Raw genomic sequence first — 13173 nt, forward strand, 5'->3', positions numbered from 1 at the left:
GTACATCGTACATATGGACTCACATATTAAAAATTTGGTTGACTTCAGTTGAAGAAAATTTCCAGGGTTAAAAAATGACCTTTTTCATATTATATATTCTCTTAACATGACAGGAAGCTGACGAATAAAGGACTAACCAGCACTCAAGACCTTTGGCTCTGGTTTCAAATCAAGTTCATTTACCTATGTGCTCTAGAAGCCAAAAATACTTCTTATAATCATGGGACAATATATTTTCCCAGTAGTGTTTGAAAGCAGAAAACAAATGTGGCTAACCAAAGTAGCTCCTGATCAACAGATGGGGAAAACCGTCACCACATAAACAGTGCTGCTTCATGGCAAGAAGTTCTTAAGCTTGTATCTCAAAAGGGTCTCAGAATCTTCCAGAGGTTGTCTGTGGTTTTGTAAAATCCAGCCACTGCCAGAAAACCAACTGATTCAAAGCTTGGATGTGACATGCCCAGCCCTAGCCCCACCATAACCTTACTTTCAAATGCAGCAAAACAGAAGAAAATATTGGTTAAAGTTAAGGCACAGCCCTGGGACCAAAGACCTGCAGCTATGTTTTTTTTTTTTTAAATTTATATATCTTTATGTATTTTATAGTTTTTTTCTTGAATTTTCCATAAACAAGCTCTAAGGTGACAAGACTATATTACAGGAGAAAACAAAATGTACAAGGAGTATGTATACACACCATTCATTCTCTCACCAAGAGTTTCCAAATATATCAACACCATCCCATCATGGGATGATGTTTTAATAAGAACCGATAATTTACAATTAACATTACAATATGTACATTACAATAAATACATGGTTGTAAACAGACAAACAAGACTGTATTACAGGTAAGGTCATTTGGTGAGAAAAAAAATGCATGGCACAAAAAAATAAATAATGCATTCAAAAATTATCATAAAGCTTTCTGTGAAATCCATTTCATTCAAGTTTTTTTTCCCTTATCTGCAATTTGTTCTATCTACATTATTTTCTTGTGAATTTTAAGTGATGTAAAAGAAAATAAAATCAAAACAGCATTACTATGTTTAGTAACTTGCAAGCTGAAATGTACTGGTTATATGCAAACTTGGAATCTTTTCCCCATACAGTACCCAGATATTGCATTTTCTTATGGCATTTTAGGAAATGTAAAGCCACTTGTGAAAGGATGTTATTTTTAAAGCGGTGTATGATACTGAAGCACACTTGGGCAAGAGAGAAGGAGATCAAGGAGGAGGAAGGGAGAGGATCAGCAGATCGTACAGTGCATTAGTCCCTGTCTCTTGGATAGTACGCACTTTCTACAATTTGATTGTCAATCAGTGGGTACCCTCACAACATGTGACCATTAAAACCCAACAAATGGGGAAAAAAACCCCTCTTTTTTTAGTGCAGTTATAAACCCTTTCAGGTCTGGATTTGTTTGTGACATATTGCTGCTTTAATTTTTTTTGTTTTTCACTATTAAGATTCTAGGCACTCTGTGGGGAAAATACCAAGTATTAGGGAGAGGAGGGAATGAGACTATTTTGGAAAAAGGAATAAACCCTAGATTCTTTGTCATTTCTTCTAGACCTCCATTAGGGAGAAATGAAATTAAAACAAGTTTCCAAGTGTTCTTGTGAAACCATCTGGACAAATATAGGACTTTGTCTCAAAGGTTACTGTCTGGTCTTTACAGGGAAAGGAGGGTGGAGATCTGATCATTAATCAGTTGATTCCTGCTCTGCTCTGTGTGAAGATCGGAACTACACAGGTTTTCCCTCAGGGGATCTCAGGGGATTAAAACAGGAGCTATCTTCAGCACAGGCCATTTTTCTGGCTGATGACTTTGTTATTCATCCCCAGAAGGCTTCCTGCCTTCCTAAATATCAATGTTTTTCAGGGTTACACTTTTCGTTAAGTGTTTGTTTATTTCCCATTTAGTCAGACACCCCCCTTTAGTTCTATGCCAATTCTTAGATATCAATTTGAAAATGATTATTTGGGTTCCAATCTTTTCACAGAAAAGGTAAACACTTTGTTCAGAGCTAAAATGGAAAAAAAAGTCCAAAGTAAATAAATGCCCCAAGATGCCAACTGATGATAAATACTGGAAATTAATCTCTAAAATTGCAATAGTTCTTGGTGCCAAATTCAGCCAAAAGTGCTCTCTCATTTTTTTTTTTAATTTCAGCAGAATCTTTTTACTCAACCCAGTATTTTAGGAGGGCATTATATTACCAAACCACTGGTGCTAGTGGCATCATCAATGACTTTCCTTCAGGATATTACAGAAGTTCTCCTCTACAAGACCTACCGATGAACCAACGATAACCAATAAAGCAGTTTCTACATATTAAGTACTTGTCTATTAAGGAAGGGTAGTTCCTACATTTAAAATCACTTCTCCAGAATATTCCTTATATAGTTCTTACTCCCATGGTAAAATCATGGAAACAAAACGCACATTAGTTGTACTGGTGGTGTTCGTTAATATATTCTGCTAATATTGTTAACACTGCCTAACTAGCTGTTAGCTTTTCTCTGTAAATCAAGAGTAAAAGCTAGTCATTCTACATGACCTTGCAGTAGAAATGAATGCTAACCCTAACTTGACTATCTGCTTTTTCCCCATCAATCAAAATGGCAATGATATATTTGATAAGACCCTATCTAGTGAAGGTGGACAGAGGTTCAAACACACGCTAAATGATAGAGCAGCACAAGGGACAAAAGTTTTTCGTCCTATGACTGTGAAAACAATGAAAATGAGCATGACATATGTGGGTCATTACAAAGACATGCACTTGTGAAATGAGGGTCTACCGACATAGCAAAAAGTTATCAGAAGACATTACGTAGGAAAATATCTAAAAAAGACTGACCATTTTAGCTACTGGGTATTTATATATCTCTCACTTGCTTCAGACAACACCAATGGATGACTGAGTGTGCATGAGGCTTAAGACACATTAGAAAGAACGCACATCAAAGTATTACTGAACAAATATTCACTTTGCACACCATGAAGAAAAACAGTGAAGTGCAACTCTGCTTATCTGGAAAGAATGAAACAAAAAAAGTAAATGAAGACCTACAAAGTTTCCTGCAACATAAAATTTGCTTTTGTTTTGAAATATGGAAGTCATTGGTATGTAAAACAAGGAATCACTACAAATCAGTTAATTGCTATGAACTATAAGGTGCAATAAAATTCGGAAATTAGATTTCTCCAGTGTAGCACAGATTGGTACTGAAGACTTGCAAGTTACTCCTCAGAAAAAAATAACCAGTGGCAGATGAAGTTCTGAACATAGTTTTTTTTTTTTTTTAAATATAATACTTCAATACATTTAATAATAAAAGTAAGCTCTACAAAAATTCTGTTTTACATATCATACAAAATATAGAGGTCAGTGCAGCTCACTGGACCACACTATTCAGTCATGTATCAGGAAGACTTGAAATTAGAAAATTAGGCAATTTCTGTGGCTCATCTTCCTCCTGGTAACAGATTCGCGCTCTGTCCTGTTCCTGACCCATTTGTTGTTTCATTCACGAGTTCACTCTGTCTGTGTAATACCTTCTTTCTGCTGAAAATATTGCAAACAAATAAAAAGAAAAGAAACCCCAAGTCGTATCAACTTCTGGGCTGCCTGATGAGCCACACTCCCTTGGAAATATTTTGGAATTGATTTTTCTCTGCTTTGTCAGCTCTACCAAGCTGACATCTTGTTAAAATGCTGTTCGTGAAGATGCCCCCCTCGGTCTGATGACATGGAGGTGAAAAAACTGGTTACAATATTCCTGAGCTCCAGACTGAGTAGTCAAGGTCAGTTTTGTTCAACAAACGTCCTGGCAGATGACAGTGAGGTGTGACCATGGTTGTGGCATGTGACATGCACTTTGGAAACAATTTTTTCTACTAAAAAAAAAAAAGGCATGAACATCCTTTGCACTGTTACGTGTCGGGAGAGCGATCATCGATGACGCAGGCTTCGGGCTGGCTTTCCTCCTCGTCCCCCACTGCTTCTTCTTCGACCTGTTCGTCAAGGGGAACCTCGGTCGACTCTGAGTCTTGAGTGCAGAGAGTCTTGGAGTCACTGCAGCTAGTGTCTTCTTCTACTTGACTTCCACTGTCCTTTTCAGTGTCGGACTCGCCATCCTCCTCTAAAGTGAGTTCAAACTGGAACTTCTCAGTCTGACCCTGCCGGCCCTCCTCCTGGTCGTCAGGTGCTGGGGAGGGGCTCTGAGGAATTGTGCTCTGGTACCATTCACGATTGTCCTCCAAAGTGTCCAAAATGTCCTGGGCATCGGGATGGACAAGGTCTGCCCACGTCTCCCAGAGGGGGTGAACGATATAGTCTATGAAGCCCACCTAGTTAAAAAGAAATCCAGTTTGAGTATAGGACTTGGGACGAAGAAACTATGGAAAAGGTTAACTAGATCCCACATATATATCCGATTTATATCAATTTATAGATATAACCTAAAATTTAAATAGAAACACATAAAATATAACATGGCCTGCAACTACAACACTGAACAGAAGACTATTTACTTTGGTAAAACAGTCACTGTTTTAGGCAACGGTGAAAATTAGCTTCTAGACCTTTTTACAACATAAAAATCCTACAGCTGTTTACATGGTAGGGCTTGGCTTGAGGCCTGGACTTCATTTCAGAATAGCCAGTAATAGGTAAATCGAGATAACTGAAATATTGTCATGTATCCCATATGAATTCATATAACCGAATTCACTTATAAATTCAGATAAACTGTCTCTATACCTATGAATATACTATGTGAATAATAGTCATTAATGAATATAATGCCATAAGAACATACAAGTGACTACAGGACTATAGATCATAAGAATAAAAGAGTCTTTTGAGTTGTAAAGACTAATGTGCAATTGAGCTTGCAAACATCAAGCACTCATGTGAAAACCACTAAAATACTGTGTGATGTGGACACAATGGAATCCAATGTTCAAGTTACTGTTTTGCTCTCTCGGAAAGCTTTGTGCGTAATGCGTCACCTGTGATTTCTCCACAGATGCATTGTGCTTGTCACACATGGGACTTATCTCCATGCCCCGCTCCCGCTCGCGGTCTCCTTGGCGGAAGAACTCCTCCATTATGCGGTCCGTCCACTGGCGGTACAGCTGCAGCGGCTTTGTCGGGTTGCTCAGGTCCGCACAGTGCACCATATTCTGGAGGACCTAAAACAGACAAATGCATTCTCGACTCAGCACCTGTTCCTTTTTTCCCTTTTTTACTAGAAATTCACATTTAATGACTGCGACACTTAAAAATAGATGTTGTGTAAGACTCATTCCAAATAGTTCAACCGTGATGTGTCTATGTGTGGTTCACACTTATATTAATAGTCCAAAGTTATGACACCTCTACTGCATCTAAATACCAAGAGCTGCTTATGTGCATGGCTGATTAAATTCAGAGCTGCTTAAGTGGCTGGTTTTGTGGGATGTCAGGTGTTTTTTTTTTAAGTGCATATGCAAATGAAAAGACTAAGCTGGTTAATTCTTAAGTTGGGAAAAAGGAGACATAAATTTTATCAAAGCTAGACACACAGACACATGAGAAAATTCAAGTCATGCTTTACCTGAATTCTGTCAGAATAATTATCAAGAAGAAGAACTCCAGAACTGGTCACTTTCTTAGTTTCAACCATAGTTTTCAAATCAGCCAGTAGATTCATGTGTTTTGACATGTCTGTTGCAAGTACCTTAAAAGCAAGGAGTATTATATTAAGTAAAAAATGTCCAGAGGAAAAAAAGAATTTGCAAATAAAAGTACTATGCAGAATGTGAGAAGAAAGGGAAAACCACTCTGTCCTCTAACAGCGTGTATGGCAATTCTTTACTATGTCTTGGGGCAGAGTCCTTTCCTCTTTGTTGTCAAGTTTTCTGGAAGCCCAGATATATGTGTGCAATATACAGAAATGTTAGGCACTGATAACCACTTTTGTGACAGAAAAAAAGGCATATCCATGATTAAGACATCATTACATATTTTTCCCATTCCTTGGACTAAAAAATGGTTAGTGAATGCTGATGAACTGATTCAAGACTGCTCACAGAGAACTTCAGAAAGAGAATATTCTGGGCAATTTTCTGCTTATTCAAGACAGATAATTCTTTCCTTTGTATATACAAAGCTTAAGAGAATGAATTTTTTGATAACCAGAGATTTTCCCATGTCTCGTAATCACTGTGAATAATATGCATAGAGAAAATATTAAAATCATGGATGTTTTCTAAATGGCACTCTGATGGAGTCCCCCCGTTTTGAGTGGAAAAAAATTCAAGCTATGGTCAGCACCCTCTACTCTTGTAGGTCATCTTTCTGCCTTCACCAGACCAGAGGAGTTCAGAAAATAAAGCTTGAATAAGGAGGGTAAGCTGTCATTATTCCTTTTTAAAAATTTTTGTTACTGATTTTAGAGAGAGAGAAAGAGAGAAAAACATTGATTTGTCGTTCCATCTATTAATGCATTCATCGGTTGATTCTTGTATGTGCCCTGAATGGGATCAAACCCACAACCTTGGAATATCACAACGATGCTCTAACCAGCTGGGCTACCCGTCATTATTTTTAACTTTAAACTGCTAGAAGTAGAAAACCTATTACAGAACATCAGGGACAGCTTCTCAAACATAAAGGGGCAGCAATAGGATTTGAAATATACAGTTCCTTTCATTTAATATTCATTTCCCCCCCCTTTAACAGTTTGTATCACAGCTTTCTTTTTTGCTTTTATCAGTTACTTACAATGTCAATGACCATTTTTCTTAATGATTGTCTTTGCTTTTTGGTCAAATTCTGGAAAATGTCACAGTTTTCTTCTTGAAGCAACTTAAAGCCCACAGCCAAATGATGGTTCTCCAAGACAGAAGAATCATTGTACATCAAGGCAAGTTCAGAATCTTAAAAGAAAGACAAGAGACAAGAAGATTAGCAAAGCCATTTATTCTAAGTTTATTTTATTCTTCATATTCTGGGATAACTTTTGGTTTAGAGCTCAATTTCCCCTAAACATCTCTGCTGGCCTTACCATACATGACAACACCAAGAAGGCAATGTATCAGTTACTGTAACAGTGGCAAGAGCAATGGCATCGGGGGAGTGAATTCTAACATAAATGACACGTGGCAAGTCATTTCACACCCCGTGTGTCTCAGCTTTCTCTTTGCTAAAGTGAAAGCAGAACTGAACAGATAGTTCCTCCCCTCCAGATCTGCCATGGGTTGCTCCATAAGCTCAGTAGAATATGGCATTATTCTTAACATTTGCAACATGCCCAAAGCATAAGGCGCTGTATTCCTGATAACTGTGCATCACCGACCCAGCATTTTATATAACGTAAGGATCACGTGACTTAGGATTGTTTGTGTTCAGAGAGGGGACAAGAACAGTTTGGAACACACAGAGAATGTTCGCTTTGTTCATGTTGTTCTTATTTTCATCCACAGGATAGCTTTGAAAGTAGAGGCTTTATTCATTTTTCCACTTTCTTTTCCAAGTACTGTGGCAGTCACTGTAAACAGGTATACTGCCCTTTCTACCTGAGCACTCGTGGCTTCACACAGAGAAGGATATCAGGCTGCCCACAGAACCGCACGGTGAAGATTCTGCCGCCCTCACTACTGCCCTGGGCCTGTGTATTTTAGGCAGTGAGAGGTCCTGCCTCCTTACTAGTTCCTGTAAATACCGTTTAGACCCAGGTCTGTAAGATAGTCATTAAAAAATTGGTGCTATTAACTGTTTCCACTTAAGTCCTTGTAAAGACTAAAAGTGCATGTGTTTGATCTTTTTACTGACTCATGCACAGAAAATACATTTGGAAATATATATTCTTTTCTAGGAAAGAAATACTCAATACTTCTTACTGAATATTTTAAAGGAGCGAGGGAGGAGAAGTGAGGTTCAAGACATATTTCTACTGTGAAATCTATGACTTCAATAATACTATAGAAATAGGAATTTACACATTGAAATATCTGTTCCCAACTACAAAAACAGAGATGTCTAGAGTACCAGGCAATGCATATGTATGGTATTACTTATTGTCTTTCTTTTTTTATTTTTTGACAAAGCAATAGTATTCATGTTTTAAAAGTCAGTATATGGTCAGTCTGACTTTTAAATAGTCTATAAAAGCATCTAATTATGAATATTTATCCATAGACAGTTAAACATATAGAAATAAAAAAATTTAAACTATAAAGGATCTTAACATATTATCGTTTCTATAGTGGAATCATATTAAATAACATATACTGAAAGGAAGTCACAATGTTTTCCAAGTGGAAGGCATAATACATTTTCTAATTAATCTATTACAGTTCTTTTAAGGGGCCAAATGTGTATGTGGATCAGGGGATTAACAGAAGAACTGACCCGGATTAATCTATATGCCCTGTGAAGAAAGAGAAAAGAAATTCAGGCAATTGAGCTTGCAGAATAAAAGATGAGGAGCTGTTACTTGGAGGAGGCAGATCTGTGGTCTGAACTTTGAAACAAAGAATCTGAATTCTACTCAAGGTAAGGATGGCCTTTCACAGAGAAGGTTGTCTAGCCCCCCAAGCCTGCCTCGGTAGGCGGTTAGCTCCGGACATGTAACAAGAGTCCTGACTGGCCAGAAAGACCATGAAATGATTCCTAATTAGACTGGTGGGCCTCTACTGCCTCTCTAATCTCTGAGGCTGCTACAAAAAGGTGGCGGTGACTGCTGCGTTTTAAATGAATGCATGTTAGCATTTAAGCAACCTGTTTCTACTCTTCTTTGGAGCTGAAGGTGTGTGGTCACGTCTAAAGGGGAGTAAGATTCTGTAGTTCTTGAGTAGATTTTGAAGAAGCAGAGGTGTACACGGAGACTCAGAATCAGCCGGGGGAGGTCCGGGACCGCTCTACCATGCAAAGCCTGCAACCTCATGGCGCCTTTGTAGCCTCCTTCAAATAGGGAAGGTGGCTGCCTCACTATGGGCTTATAAATTTGAGGATTAGAAGTCTCTAGGATTCTTTATTACAGGAAATGTAGATGAAACCTTTGGCACTGAACACGTTGCCAGCACCAGCTCTACGGGGCTAAGTGTGCTAGTCTGAGCCGTGGATGCTCAATCCATGAAAGAGAAACATAAACTTAGTGTCTACATAAAAAAGGGTTTACTGCAAATAAAAATAATCACATAGTTTTGAGTGTATCTCACAAAGTTATTTATTACAAGTTTACAAGTTATTAGAGGGACTCATTATAGCAAGCTGTGAAGTTAAGACTTACAGTATTTGTGCTACTGGCTACTAGGCCTCTTCTGTTTCCGAAGTGGAGTGCTTGCTGGCATGATCCCTAGTCAGAAGCTAACTAGGGCAGTCATTCTCACAATGCCCTGGGCTCTGATCAACCCTGAGCTACTTCCATTACCAGGTGATGCTGCTGATTCATTCTCTCAGGAATAATATGGCCTCATCACACCCCACCCTCCAGGAAACATCAGTGATCAAAGTTCCTCTGGGAACGGTCCACCTCCCAGTGGTCCCGCAGAAAAGAGATCATCACTACATTACTGAATAACAACATACTTACAAAAACAGGGTTAGTTATCCTTCACCTCAAGCAAGTCATCAGCAAAATGACCTTACACAGACACCCTTGGCCACTGTCACTGTATTCCTACTTCTCCCCTAAATTTCTCCATTATCTGTCTCAATGGGTCTCAAACTTTGGAGAGCATCAGATTTGTCTTTGAACTGAAGAACAGCTTCAGTTACAGACTCCACGGTACCCTGACGCTTGCCAGAGTCCTCCAGTGCCAGCCAAAGCCTGTTTGCCCTTTGAGGGTCCATAATAAAGAATAAAGCTGGTCCTCATTTCAAAAAAAAACTATCAGAATACTTGGAAACAGTGACTTTATTACCAGTTGTTTTATTTTTTTTCTCTAATCTATTCTTAATTCTAATGTTATGATAAGGGAATCTACAATATTATATATAATAGGGTGAAAAAAACCATACCAGTCTGAATTTTGGCCATTATTAATTTAAATAAAAAATATGTATACCTTTCTTTAAGGCAAACATTAAATTTAAACAAAACTTTTATGAATGAGGAGCATATCAAGACACACCTAACAATCAAAATAATAAATCAGGCCAGGCTAAGGGAAGTATCAGGGTACAGTGCACTCTGTAACCACCCCGAGCTTCTCAGAAAGGACAGTGGATCCTAAGCCCTGACACAATGTGAATGCAGGCAGCTGCATCTAATGTGAATCACATTTATGTGTTAATATTTAGTTACGCTTTGGTGGTTCCTGAAGGAACTCTATTATAGGTTCTTATAAGGTAGCTGGAATATGAAATGTTACCCTGTCTGATCTTGGATAAGTGAGTTCGTGAACCAAAATTCTAAAATGTACTGGGAAATCCATGATTTTCCCAGTCTTCCTATACTAGTATATGAGTGAGTCACTAAAGGACAGTTTGTCATAGGGTAGTCCAGAGGCTATTCAAAGATACAAAAACAGAGCTAAATATTCTAAAGATCTGAGTTAAATCTCTCTAAGCAAAGCTACATTTAAAAATCTCATTTTAAATCTGGCTGCAGCACAGGCTGTGCAATGAAAGCTGAATGCATGGAGACTACAGAGCATGAGGAGGCTCTTATCCACAAACTCATGGCAAAAACAAAACAAAACAACAAAAAAATCAGCATTACGCCCTAAGGGATACCATAATAATATTCAGAACTAAATTACATTAAGACACACTCTCATTAAAATGCATGTTTACACATTCCAAAAGAACTTAATGGCTCTGGAAATACCCCAAAGTACATAAAGACTCCCATTCTAAAGTGCAGATAAAAGAAATATTTTCTGCAAAAATAAATTTAACTCTACTTACTTGTATTGATCAGAAACTGATTGGACACACCAGGATGATCTACATCATGTATTGCACTGGCAAAAATTGCTGCAAGAATCTCCAAATCTGTAAACACAGCCTGGAAAATCAGACAATATAGATAACATCACTATTCTATAATAACACATATTCAGGTTTAAACAAATGGAAAATTACTTCCTAGAATTTGATGGAAAAATAAAATGAAGTTTTGAAATATATTATGACTAGTGGCCCTGGGCACGGATTTGTGAACATTGAAAGGAGATTAATTAGAAGGTGGCCGGTGGGGCAGGACTGGGCGAGAGGGCTGGACACGCCCTGGAGCCAACCTCCAGCGGCCCCTCCCGGCGTCTGTGGAGTGAGCTGGGTCCCTGTGGCAGGTGGGGTCCCTTGGCTTGGCCTGTGGGGACCTGGCAGAAACCAGCTCTCCAACATCCCTCGAGGGGTCCCAGAGTGCGAGAGGGCACTCTGCAAAGTTGCTGTCATACAGGGTGTGGAACGCAAACGCAAGTGTGCGGTAAACCAGGTTGAGGGCCAACAGTGCCCCAGCAACAACATAACCCACGACTGAAGGTGGAATCGCGCGGCCCCGCGAGGAATCGGGCTCCCTCCTCTCTGGTTTTGGGGTGTGTCACCTGAGAACTGCAGCTGCCAAATCACTGCAGCTCAGCAGTTCCTGCGTTGAGCGTCTGCCCCGTTGGTCAGTGCACATCATAGCGACTGGTTGGACACAGCATATCAGCCCTTTGTACAGAAGATAATGTTTTGGGAAGAGTTCTATAGATAAGGAGTTACTCGTGAACTTTGAAGAAAATATTTTACCTAATATTATAATTTATGATAAAAAATTTCCCATTGATTTTTAAGTATTAAAAAGTAATATCTGAAATTGTTTTCTACTCAAATCAGGGTTTCTCAACTTCAGCAGAATTCACATTTTTGGGCCAGATAATCTCTGTTATGAAAGGCACTCTGTATTAAAGGAATTTTAGCAGAATCCCTGGCCTTTCTCATGAGATGTCAGTAGCATGTACCCCTCAGTTGTGGCAGCCAAAAGTGTTTCCACATATTACCAAATGCCCATGGGGAATGGGAGGAGAAGGAAAAGGAAGGAATCACTCCCAGTTGAGAACCACTCACTCAAATGATGAAATATCAACATAGTTTTATGATGAAAACACTCTGAACTATCCTAGATAATAAAAGGCTAATATGCAAATCAACTGAACAGTGGAACAACTGGTCGCTATGATGTGTACTGACCACCAGGGGGCAGACGTTCAATGCAGGAGCTGTCCCCTGGTGGTCAGTGCACTCCCACAGGGGGAGTGCTGCTCAGCCAGAAGCTGGGCTCATGGCTGGCGAGTGCAGCGGAGGTGGCGGGAGCCTCTCCGGCCTCTGCGGCAGTGCTAAGCCGTCAGTCAGACATCCCCCCACGGCTCCTGGACTGCGAGAGGGCACAGGGTGGGCTGAGGGCTGAGGGCTGCCCCCCCCCCCCCGTGCACAAATTTCATGCACCGGGCCTCTAGTAAAATATATTAGAAAAAAAAATATTTCCCCTAACAATTAAGAAAATAAAATTGCTTAAATAACAATTTAATGAAACAACTTCAAAGGATTTGGTAAAATTGAAGTGTTTCCTTGTAATCAATTCTATGAAAAACCTCAATACATTGCTTATATTTTAAAATAATCATCCTTTGAACTATACATGTAAAAGCCTTCAGACTACATTCCAGAAAAACAAACAAACTAAAATGATATAAGCCAAACAGATGTGCTTTAAAGAATGTCCATTAGGTAATTTCAAGAAAGCAGTGTCATAAACAGATGAATCCCTAAATCGCTGGTCAACTTTCACAAACAAAATCATCAGACTATTTATTTACCACATCTTTTACTTTATAACTCAATATACTTCCAATGAAGCCAATTATTTTCTGCACTGCATACTCTTTAGCATACAAGTTTAAGGGCCCTTTATGAGTGACAAATTAGTGTTCTCAGTTTTAGAAACCAGATTTACCTCCAAAGCAGGTGTAGATAACAGCACATGCGTCGACTGGACCACGTCTGCAGCATGAATATTGTTGTGGTAGGCCACGTCAGCGTGGTAATGGTCTTCCAGGGTCATAAGGTATGTAACTAAAGTGTCTACTGGAATTTTAAATGTTTTCAATAAATCCCGTTCCTGAAGGAAAAGAAATTCTATTAACATTTGTCCTTACAAAAAAGGTTTTCCATAGAGTGTGTCAAC

At 39.0% G+C, this 13173-nt stretch overlaps 1 protein-coding gene across 9 annotated transcripts in view; it reads right to left on the minus strand.

Annotated features, from left to right (window-relative positions):
- Positions 1 to 564: 564 nt before the first annotated feature.
- PDE4D (phosphodiesterase 4D) overlaps positions 565 to 13173 on the minus strand; it is a 1246395-nt gene continuing 1233786 nt past the window's right edge. For all 9 annotated transcript variants that reach the window (XM_036308159.1, XM_036308160.1, XM_036308163.1 and 6 more), the window contains 6 exons: positions 12943 to 13107; positions 10914 to 11013; positions 6783 to 6937; positions 5614 to 5736; positions 5027 to 5209; positions 565 to 4363 (listed from right to left, as the gene is read on the minus strand). In XM_036308159.1, coding sequence (XP_036164052.1) covers positions 3947 to 4363; positions 5027 to 5209; positions 5614 to 5736; positions 6783 to 6937; positions 10914 to 11013; positions 12943 to 13107 — 1143 coding nt within the window. In that variant the 3' untranslated portion in view covers positions 565 to 3946. The remainder of the gene's footprint in view (positions 4364 to 5026; positions 5210 to 5613; positions 5737 to 6782; positions 6938 to 10913; positions 11014 to 12942; positions 13108 to 13173) is intronic.

The sequence above is a fragment of the Myotis myotis genome, unplaced genomic scaffold (genome assembly GCF_014108235.1).
Source record: "Myotis myotis isolate mMyoMyo1 unplaced genomic scaffold, mMyoMyo1.p scaffold_m19_p_5, whole genome shotgun sequence".
Classification (NCBI taxonomy): Eukaryota; Metazoa; Chordata; class Mammalia; order Chiroptera; family Vespertilionidae; genus Myotis; species Myotis myotis.